The sequence below is a fragment of the Crinia signifera genome, chromosome 9 (genome assembly GCF_055691185.1).
Source record: "Crinia signifera chromosome 9, ASM5569118v1, whole genome shotgun sequence".
Taxonomy (NCBI): Eukaryota; Metazoa; Chordata; class Amphibia; order Anura; family Myobatrachidae; genus Crinia; species Crinia signifera.
In genome coordinates, this window is record NC_139225.1 from 18,554,826 (window position 1) to 18,566,486 (window position 11,661).

The 11,661-nt window shown below is 50.9% G+C and overlaps 1 protein-coding gene across 1 annotated transcript; it reads right to left on the reverse strand.

Moving 5' to 3' along the window:
- Positions 1-5,460: 5,460 nt before the first annotated feature.
- SLC35A2 (solute carrier family 35 member A2) lies at positions 5,461-10,738 on the reverse strand. The gene is made up of 4 exons (XM_083161263.1): positions 10,542-10,738; positions 9,148-9,333; positions 8,756-8,907; positions 5,461-7,405 (listed from the first exon to the last, which is right to left on the reverse strand). The coding sequence occupies exons 1-4, from the start codon at positions 10,642-10,644 to the stop codon at positions 6,719-6,721; spliced, it is 1,128 nt and encodes a 375-aa protein (XP_083017389.1). The 5' UTR covers positions 10,645-10,738; the 3' UTR covers positions 5,461-6,718.
- Positions 10,739-11,661: the final 923 nt, after the last annotated feature.

Here is an 11,661-nt window from a genome sequence, read left to right on the forward strand (position 1 = left end):
TCACCCATGACTTATGCATGAATGTGGAAAAGCAGTTCTGTTTGCACAGTGTCACCCGTTGCTACAGGTGATGGCAGTTTGGGGCCATGGTGCTTCCTTATATTTGGATATCTGAATGACTGACTCCACCGCATCCCTGATACCTGAATGGCTAACTCCACTGCATCCCCGTCACCTGAACGGCTGACCCCCAACCATCCCCGACACCTGAATAGCTAACTCCACCGCAGCTCTGGCACCTGAATGGCTGACTCCACCGCAGCTCTGGCACCTGAATGGATGACTCCACCGCATCCCCACCACCTAAATGGCTAACTCTATCACATCCCCGACACACGAATGGCTGACTCCACCGCATCCCCACCACCTAAATGGCTAACTCTACCACATCCCGACACACGAATGGCTGACTCCACCGCATCCCCACCACCTAAATGGCTAACTCTACCACATCCCCGACACACGAATGGCTGACTCCAACGCATCCCCGACACCCGAATGGCTGACTCCACCGCAGCTCTGGCACCTGAATGGCTGACTCCACCGCATCCCCATCACCCGAATGGATGACTCCACCTCATCCCCACCACCTAAATGGCTAACTCTACCACATCCCCGGCACACGAATGGCTGACTCCACCGCATCCCCGACACCCGAATGGCTGACTCCACCGCATCCCTGACACCCGAATGGCTGACTCCTCCGTATCCCTGACGCTTGAATGGCTGACTCCACCACATCCCTGGCACCTGAATGGCTGACTCCACCGCATCCCTGGCACCTGAATGGCTGACTCCATCGCATCCCTGGCACCTGAATGGCTGACTCCATCGCATCCCTGGCACCTGAATGGCTGACTCCATCGCATCCCTGGCACCTGAATGGCTGACTCCACCGCTTCCCTGGCACCTGAATGGCTGACTCCACCGCTTCCCTGGCACCTGAATGGCTGACTCCACCGCTTCCCTGGCACCTGAATGGCTGACTCCACCGCTTCCCTGGCACCTGAATGGCTGACTCCATCGCATCCCCGGCACCCGAATGGCTGACTCCCCCGCATCCCTGACATATAAATGGCTCATACGGTTTTCTCTATAGAACACGACATGAGCGACTGTGAGGACTATCACACGGACATTGGGATCACTGGGCCTAATTCAGCATGGATCGCTAATAGAGCATTTGCAAATTGATTGATTATAGAATGACCACATTATCGATTAAGCATCATGCATGCGCGAGAGGTTTTACTGATGCAAAATGCAGAGGGATCGTAAACGCAATCCTCTCGCAGTTTGACTGCCGTTTGGGGGCTGTAACCTGCCATCTGTGGGAGTGGGTGGACAAGTGGGGAGGGTCTGTGCCGGCATCACGGATTACTTCCAACCTGGCTCAGTCACAGGTCAGTGGATTACTCTCACATGCCCAGATGGCAGAAACGCTCTGGGAATGTTTCGGGAATTGCTTGTGGATCTGTGAGTGTATAGCAATTAGCGATCCATACGAAATTCTCTTGCAAATTACCACGGGGCGTCATTTTCTGTCCGCACTGCGGTCCACTGGGAATACTCGTATTAGCGGTCCGTGCTGAATTAGCCCCAGTGTTCCAAATTCTGCAGGTATAGAGGGAATGACTGAGGTGATGGGTTTGATTCCCACCATGACCCTGACTGTTTAGATTTTGGATATTCTCCCTGTGCTTGCGTGGGTGTCCTCTGATTACTGTATGTGTGTGCGCTTTAGTCATTAGTATTGGTGGTGCCGGGAATTGCCTAGTGCAGGCCTGGCCAACCATTGGCTCTCCAGATGTTGTGGAACTACAAATCCCAGCATGCCTTGCCACAGTTTAACACTCCCTTGTAGCAAAACTGTGGCAAGGCATGATGGGATTTGTAGTTTCACAACATCTGAAGAGCCACTGGTTGGCCAGGCCTGGCCTAGTGTGTACCCAGCCTTAGCAATTCCTAATAACCGCGCTGAGCGCGTGACCTCATCGCTTTCATCATTGTGGCATAATGCTTACGTTAGAGTTTCCCATAGTCCGCCGTTACAGTTCAAGTTTTAGGGATATCCATGCTTGAGCACAGATGATTAATTATGCTGGATAGATATTAGAGCAGGCATGTCCAAACTATGGCCCTCCAGTTGTTGTGAAACTAGTTTCACAACAGCTGGAGGGCCATAGTTTGGACATACCTGCATTAAAGGATATGTTTGCTCCAGGGGGGGCGCAAGCCGGGGGAACACCCAACGTTTTATGGGAATGTTGGTGCCTGTGTGCAGTCAAATTACATCTGCACCCGCCCCAAATTCGGCAGATACCAGATGCTTGAAAAGTCAGTCTAAGCTGGCTTTTTTTTTATTTTTAGGAAAGGCCGCATGTGAGCTCATGTAGCGTACACATCCCCTCGCATGCTAGTGATCACGGTGGGAAGGGAGGCGGCGTTTACTTACAAATACAAAATACGCAGCCTAGAGAACAGGTCTGAATAAGGCCCATACTGAGGTTCTCGATAACTCTGTGCTCCCGACATTGTGGTAGTTCTACGGTAATGACAAAGGTTTCTATCAGGACGACAATGCAACCGGTCACGTTTCCAGGGCAACGCTGGACAGAAAACTCAGTGATCAAGATGGACCGGCCAGCCCAGACTCCAGAGCGACGGGTGCGTTTTAAGCCAACTCTACCTACTTCAGTATCTGGATGGCTACTCAACAGTCAGTAGGTCGGCACACGCAAAAAGTTGACATGGCTATGGTCGACATGTGAAAGGTCATAGTGTTTTTTAGGGGGGCTTTTGTTTAAAGTAAACGGTTTGAACTTTATTACTTTACCATCGCGACAAAAGTGTGCCTAGCGCAGTGCAATCAGCATCTAACCTTCAGCCTGGCGAGCAGATGAAGTACCCTGGTACTGGTGCCAACCTTGGCATAAACAAAACGTGAAAAACTCACATCAAACTTTGCAGGTGTTAATATTTTTCGTGTCGATCTTTTGAAGTCTACCTAGACATTGTCGACCTAATATGCCACACCCACCTGAGTCAGTGTCACGTGTTGGTCACTGTAATAAAGGCGTAATGGCAAAACCTACCCCCTGCTGTGGTCCAGGAACTTCTGGCCAGTTTGTTCTGATGTCAATAAAGCTTGTTCTACTTGCTGCCAGTGTCCAATCACTTGTCTACATAGCGTATGATTAGTCCAGCTTGGCAGGGTGCGGTTGATACTATAAGAACAACGCTAATTATTTCCATCCCTACCCTACATTGAACGCACGGTACTTGTTTCCTAGAACGGCCACAATCGTGAGTGATCGTGGCTCTTAATTAAGGGACACGATCCTCACGATGTGGCCGATTTTTGACACTTTTTTGACTTTGATTGACAGAAATCGGGTCAATCGGTCGGTCGCGACCAATTAAAATCGGCCGCGATGCGACCGACCGATTGACCCGATTTTTCCATAGACTTCAATGTTAAAAAATCTTTTAACATTGAAATCGGGAGGATCTTGTCGGTCTTGTGCCATTATAATGGCACAAGATGAGATGGACTTGATTAAGTCCATCTCACATAGGGAAAAATGATAAAAAAGGTGAAATGGGCCAATATGACCCATTTCACATTTTTTATGTGCCCGCCATGACCCCACGATAGACGTCAACCCGAAGCGTGGCGAGCGCAGCGAGCCCGCGAGGGGCGGCGGTGCGCGTCCTACGACCTTTTCATTCCCCTACTATCCACTAGGGCGTGGAGTGAGAATAGAATAGTGTGGCGAGCGCAGCGAGCCACCGAGCCCGAAGCGTGGCGAGCGCAGCGAGCCCCGCGAGGGGACGCGTATACCGGTGAAGTTATACGCGTCCCCTCGCGGGGCTCGCTGCGCTCGCCACGCTTCGGGCTCGGTGGCTCGCTGCGCTCGCCACACTATTCTATTCTCACTCCACGCCCTAGTGGATAGTAGGGGAATGAAAAGGTCGGAGGACGCGCACCGCCGCCCCTCGCGGGCTCGCTGCGCTCGCCACGCTTCGGGTTGACGTCTATCGTGGGGTCTAGCCCACTTAGTAACATTTGGGGGGGCAATTAAAAATAATCTGGTGAAAAAAATAAAAAAATCGGGTGAAAAATCGGTCGGTCGGATCGGTCGCATCGTATGCGACCAAATCGCACGCGATGCGATCGATCCGATTTTTTATCTTACGACCACAACGATCTAAATCGTTGTGGCCGTGCTAGGAAACAAGTACCGAACGCACTAACAATCCAGTATAATCACTGCACCCTAGTGACCGGATTTGGCCGCACTGGTGCAGCCGCCTCTATGTGCAGATCTCAGTCACACTGTACGGAGTATACACCTCAGATCAGTCCCAGTAATGGGCACCTGCGCTGAGCGGATGTACACACCTCCCAGTGATTGATACGTGGTCCGGCTTCTTCGCGGATGATGTACAAAGTGTGCACAGGGGTTAATGAGCCCGCTTACCAAATTGTATATATAAGGCAAACTGTATATCAGGATTAGTGGCTATGACTTGTTAGAACAGAACTACCTTGGTTCTGGATCCACTCAGTGCTTTTCAGCAAACCTCTTATAACTACCACAGAGAGCTGCCATTGTTTGTTTCCCTTGAATATGACAGAAACAGAACTGTCTGCACAGAGCGTGTGTGTCATATTCATGTATCTTAAAGGCCTTACTGAAAAACACAGAAAAATAAAGCTATGGATTCACAAAAAAAAAAAAAAAAACCACACACCACATACAATTGCAGGGCATATTTTTTTCAGACGCATACAGTGGCATGATGTCACAGACCCTCTTTTAAAACAGCAAGAAGCATAGAAAATGTGTAACGAACTATATACACAGTACGTGGGTTTAATATCTGTTAGGTCTGTTCCGTGTTAAAAGACAAAATTAGTTTGATATTTACAGACAAAAACCATCAGAAACTAAACACAGAATTCCCTTTGGGGGTGATTCAACACCACTTGGTAAGTGTCGGTTGTGTTCGCCAACACATCCCCTCGCATGAATCCGCTAGCAGGAGAATCATTCCATGGTCGACCATGGTTTGATTCTCCTGCCTTCGCAAACAGAAGACAGTCTGTACTTGAGTGCTCGGCCGAAGATAGGCATCAACGTCAGCCGCCTGAACCCCCGGCAACCAACCACCCGCCGGCTTTCTGATGGGCAAGCCCTGTTTCCGCAGCCTCCCACCGCGCAACGAACTGGCGCAGACCCATCATCATCGGGGCGGAATTTGCCCCGTTCCAACCGGTGTTGAATCACCCCCTTTGTTAGAATCCTGAAGCTGGGAAGGGATTGGCTGCGTTTGGCTTAAATCTGGAAATATATATATTAGAGGCATATTAGATTTACCTACAGTTTCCCACGAAACAAACCTCCCAGCGCGCCATGCATCTCGTTAGTCGGGAATAACAGACATAATACAATAATAAATACAAATTATTTTATTTTACATCTGAACAATTGTTTAGTACAATAGCAAAAAAAAAAAAAGTTAAAAGGAACATGCAGAAGAGGTGGGGAATGCTGGAGGAAGGTGGGGGTCACATCATGGGGGGGGGGGGGGTGTAGTGCGTCACACAATGTGCAGATTAGTGGGAGCCAGGCAGAGAAAGATGCGCTGTGTACACAATATAACACTAACCTTTTCCCATATACCGGTCAGACCTACCACCATCATCATCATCATCATCACACCCGACAGGCACTCTTTATAAGAGATTCCTTCTTTTCCACCAAAGTCATTTAATACACATTGAATACAATGGAGACGCAGCATATAACAATGGCACAACCTCTGCCGCTACCATTCAACAATGAAGATACAGGACAATCACACAAAACATTAAACCCGCATTGATCGCTACCTTCCGATCACCAACTCCCCAGGGCGGCGCATTTCCAACAATCACTTTATTGACCAATCAGCAGTCAGTAGACAAACCTGATTTGTAAGTGTCAGGCTGGATACGCAGTCATACATTCTAGCTAAGAAGAGGTCGGACGTCAGAAAAAGCTCTTTCTTCATTCAGCAAAGCCAACATACTGCTTAGTGTTAGGATTATTATTATTTTAGCATCAGCTTGAATATACCGTCAGACCTGTAGGCCTGACATCTCTGCTGTGTATACCTGTATGAGGTACGTGCTGGAATTATACACATATTTACACCAATATACAGGTGTGTAATACAGTTCAAGAAATAATATTTATATATGCACATACATACAAAATCATATTTACATTCATGTACACGCAAACACACACACACACACAACTGATCAAAAGCCCACTGTCTGTCTTATGTACAAATACATAGAAATAGATAGTACCGACTGCGTGTACACCTGCGCACTGGCGTGATAGAACACACACACACCGCTCGGTTGTCTACACTCTGCTGACAGAGCGCCGACTGACACTTTAAGGGGTGAAAGAGGGGTACATAATACAGGTTACACGTGCACCTCCGTTCTGCTTAGAGCCGAGTCTCCCAGCAGCATGTTAATAATACCAGTTGGGGGTGTTAGAGGAGATGCAGGGTGACCCTCGGAGGAGCCTGTTTTCTGGTGTAGTAAACAACAGGCCAGAGGCATTGCTCCATGTGGGTCCTTAAACTCCAGCCTCACGTGGAGAAATCAGGGTGACACAGGGGGACAAAGGTCCGAAAAAGCAAAACCTCTGCGTCAATTGGTGAGCACTGACTTTGGCAAGAAGACTTCCTTGTGTGACGGAGTCTGACTGGCTGCAGCCACTGCAGGATCCGGTGTCCGTGGGAGGCTGTACAAATACACCGCCCCTATGACCAGCCCAGCTCCCACGGCAAACGGCAGGTCCACGTGGAAACCGAAGAGGTGAACAGAGGCAGCCGTGGACACCACAATCGACAGAGACGTGGCGAAGCCTTTCAGGATGTTGTCGGCGTACTTCACCACCACCGCTACCAGGAGACCACCGAAGGCCTGGTTGAAGATGACGCACCACACAAGCGGCGTGTAACCATAAAAGAAGCCACGCTCGGCGACTGCGGCTCCATCTTGCTGCCACATGGCCAGAAGTCCCAAAGCCGTGCCAAAGATGCCCAGCTGGATGTTGCGGAGCCAAACGGAGGCCGAGCTGCCCTTCAGGATGCGCTCAAAGTAAACGCCCGCAAAGCCAGAGGACAGGCAGGACACGCCCACGGCTATCAGGCCCACAATGTAGTTCTGACCGCTCGCAGCCCGGCTCTCCTTGCCGCCTGACTGCTCGGACTGTACCACCGCCACCCCGATGAAGAGGATAACCAGGGAACCCCACTGAAGCCGGGACAGACTTTTCCTCAGGAGGAGAACTGAAAACAACGCCGTGGTCAAGATCTTCAGCTGATAGGTCACCTGGAAAAAACAAAGACACATGAGGAACCAAAACAATAGCAGATGGGAGAGAGAGAGACATACAGGAGAGAAGGGGGAGATGGATCAATGTATCGATCCTATTAGCTCCGATTGGCGCGAGGTGCCACTTACCACCGGCAACGGCACCCAAATTAAGCCTTCGCTGAGCCGAATTCACCTAACCCTATGGAGGTGCAAGTGCTTTTAGGCGAATTCAGTCTGCCGTAAAGTGTGCCCAGTGCCGTGCCGATACGCACTTGCGAATCATCTGCATCTAATCAGATCAACCCATTGGGGAGAAAGCAGATAACTTTCCCATAGCAATTCCAAGTTATTTACCTAGAACAGTCTTTAAAACAGAATGGTTGCTTTCGCCAACTTCCCCACTTACTTGGGCTCGATCTCTCTCCACCCAGATAGTGAATGTCACAAGCACAATATAACGGGATTACAGGGTGTTCCCTGAACTAATAATTATGAGGCTGTACCCTATTAATTATCTAATGTTATTGGTTAGCTAGTGTCTCAGTGAGGTCACTGTTCCTAGCAGATCCGTAGGCCGCTACTAGGTCTCCACTCCAGAGACCCAGCCAAATGGTATGAGGCAGAGTACTACCCACAATGATTATAAGCCCATCAGGAGAAGGAAGACTTAAGGTGCCCATACACTTGTCCGATTTGGGACGATTTCGCCGGATCCGGCAGAGAAATCATCCCAAATCGGATGTGTTTGACACCTCATCCGTCCCAAAGCGCGGTCCCGTGCGCATCAGGTCGGACCCTACAGAATGAATCTGCTGCAGTTTCAATCTGTCGGATCGGACCCATCAGCAGCACATCGCTGGTGCTTTTTAGCACCCACGATGTGTTGGTCCGTTCCGTAGGTATGTGACAGCGGTGAAGCACTGCTGTCACATACCTGTGTGCAGCAGCGGCTGATGGGAAGCGGCGTCCAGGCAGCGGGGGCCATGCGGTGCTGGGTAGTAAAAGTCAGAGGGGTCCATACGGCAGCTGTGAACTAAGTAGCGGTATTTGCCGGTCGTCGGCGCAGGATCGCTGCTGAATTTGACAACACTGGCCGGACACTGAGTTTTGCGATTTTCTCACTCATTTTTTCAGACTTTATCATCCCCACGTGACCGGCAAACGGTTTCAAGGGAATGGTAAAAGTACGCGCTGCACTAATTGGGGGTTCACATGCTCAGATGTTGACAATAACACAAAAAAACAACAACTCATGTTGACTTCTTTTAAAGAAACTTTACATAGCAAAGCAAAGAGGTTACAGTGAGTGCGCCCTCTGCGTGAGACAGGAGAACGACACATATAGGATGGTGGACAGGACCTCACCTGGAACGTGGCTGCCGGCAGGTTAGAGATGGCCACGTATTGGAGGTTGTTCTGCAGAGTGTAGATCAAGGAAGGCACGGCCAGCTTCAGGGTGTCCATGTACTGAATAATGATGGCGTCGTACAGATACACAGCCAGCTCCTTCACGTTACCTGCAGGCAGGGATAAGAAGTGTCACAGGTTCAGGCGATTCCTGCTCCTCTCCATACCATTAGGACTTTGTTACAGACACCTGATAGGGCGACGCAGACATCATACCACCAATCGGACACAGGGCCTAATTCAGAACGGATTGCGAATTCCCTGACCACTAAAGAGTGGTTCATTTTACCGAGTGATCTGTTGCCATTGAGGTGGTGGTGTGCTATAATGAGGACACAGACGCCTCGTACCTCTCTTTTGGGCCAGCATGAGCAGCAGACAGGTGATTCCTTTGAGGATCTCAGCCATGACCACAGCCGTGGTGGAGAAGAAGCGCTCTCCGGGAAGAGTGCGGGCGTATCGGATGCTGAGGATGAGCGAGGCATTCTGAACCACCAGCACCGCCAAGCTGAGATACTTCAGGCGGCGATTGGTCCCTAGAGAAGAGAGAGAGAGCACAGAGATCACCTATAAGGTGCAGTCGTTCATCACGTGGTGTCAGCAGCTGTGTGAAATGCCAGTCTAACTGGTTTGTACACAGATCTGTATCTCCACCCAACAATGGGAAGGTAACAATGCATCCACCTCACACCAGTCACAGAGGACGCCCTAACCCTAAATCAGCAGAACCTGATACGTGGTACGTTTGCTATGTACACATTAGCAAGTTACAGTATTGTTCTGTTATCAGCCATTGCAGTCGGTGAAACCAACAATCACAGCTTTGCACTAACTCCACATTCATGGGGGTTACATGAGCATTTTCAGGGGCAGCTCCCGTCTATACCCAGGTGCAGCCTGTACCCCCCTCCTAAAAGACATTGTAGTACTTCAGTGTAGAATGGACTTCAGGAGGTCCCGTAATTGAAGGGCAAATGAGAACATGCACTAGGAGTGTTACACTTTCACTGCTTGATGGACGGTATAGAGGGAAAGGGTGCCCATGAGAATGAGCCCCTCCATACGCCTATATGCCTTAGTATCAATAGTCCAGTAGCGCCAACATTTATACAGCACAGAAGCTACTATTTACCAAACTTATACGATTTACCAGCCTAACTTATGGAGCACTACTTAATGCAACATGGAGGGAGGGTGCGCAGAAACATTTATATTCTATAATGATTTACATGGCATTCATCTTTCAGTGTGACAGTCAGGGGATACAGAGGTGTACTGTATACTGTACATAGCTGGATTACACCCAGTCTGTACAGGAAGCTTAGACACTGGTGGGACTCAGGAAACATGGAGGGAATCCAGAGTGGCGAGGAGACAGTAACAGCCTTGTTTCTGCGTGGCACATTAACCACCACCTCACCCACCGCTCTATTAAAGACTCACTCGGCTGTCACTGTCCATTCCCCCCTCACTAGTAACCAACCCCAAGTTATCTCCACTCGTACCAGTGCACAGCCACTCCCCAACCAGTGTCCACAGACAGGACTCCATTATCCTGTGGTTGCCAAAGGCAGCTTCCCCCCTATCCTGCCCCGCCACAGGCAGCTGCCCCCTATCCTGCCCCGCCACGGACAGCAGCCCCCCTATTCGGTCCCGATGGCTCCTCAGCTATGGTAGGACAATAAGTCTCAGCATGCCATGCTCTGTACAATGTTCGGGCACTGCACCCTACGAGCACACTCACGGTCTGCGGCGCCTCTCCCCGGCACGGCCGCGGCCTCTCTCATGTCCACCGGCGGCTGCTTCATGTCTTTCTCCTCGTCCCCAGCTCCGGCAGCCGAAGCCATACCAACCGGCCCAGGCGCACTTCCGGGTCTGCGGCTCCACGGCGGCAGCTCCAGCTCACGTCCGGGCGGACGTCATCGGCTGGGCGTGGCGGTCGCCATGGTGATGGGGAGCGTATAGATTGTCGGGTAACGTCATCGCCAGGTGACTGCACAGCTATGGCAACTAGAACGTGTACTCGATGAACGTCATCAGGGTGCACGCGGAAGAGATGGGTCTATATTTGGCTACATCTGTCACTCAAAGTGTGTCTGACTCTCTAACGCTGGGTGGAGCCTCTGACTCACATGACAGAGAACCAGCCCAGTGAGCCCACAGTGCCAGCATACCTCCCAACTGTCACGATTACAGCGGGACAGTCCCGATTTTCGGGTCCTGTCCCGCTGTCCCACCCGTGGCAGGCATTGTCCCGCTGCGGGGGGTGGCAGTTGGGAGACCCCCCCCCCCCCCCAATCTTATAGAATAGACGCTGTGCGCATGTGCACAGCGTCTATTTTCGTATGAAAAAGAGGTTGTGGCTAATTAGCATAAGCCGCACCCTCATTTGCATACGCCCCACCCCCTTTTCGGACGCTCGCACCCCTATTTCATCAGCACAGAAGTTGGGAGGTATGCAGACACCCTCTGCCTCCCCATGTTACATGACACAGCAAAGACACAGCTACTCACCAGACACACCAGGTGAGCGTAGGGTGACCAACTCATCCCTTTAATCCGGGACACATATTAATTACACAGGTTCTGTGGCTGGCTTTCACCTGGTTTTAAACTGCCACACCTCAAGACTCCATTTCACCTGGTTTTAAACTGCCACAGAACCTGTGTAATATGTATCCCAGATTAAAGGGATGAGTTGGTCACCCTAGGTGAGCGCCCCCCGCCGCCCCCCCTCCCGCGATTCGCGGCACCCCCCCCCCCCCCCCGCAACCCCCCCCCCCGCGATTCGTGGCACACCCCCCGCGCGCGATTCGCGGCACACACCCCCCCGTGACCCCCCCTCCCGCGATTCGCGGCAAAAA

What these genes read in the sequence shown, in the direction of transcription:
- SLC35A2 (XM_083161263.1), bottom strand. Translation starts at nt 10,644, where the DNA reads ATGGCTTCGGCTGCCGGAGCTGGGGACGAGGAGAAAGACATGAAGCAG. An exon ending in CATGCTGGCCCAAAAGAGAG is followed by an intron (nt 8,908 to 9,147) that starts GTACGAGGCGTC and finishes CCCTGCCTGCAG; the next exon opens with GTAACGTGAAGGAGCTGGCT. An exon ending in TGCCGGCAGCCACGTTCCAG is followed by an intron (nt 7,406 to 8,755) that starts GTGAGGTCCTGT and finishes TGTTTTTTCCAG; the next exon opens with GTGACCTATCAGCTGAAGAT.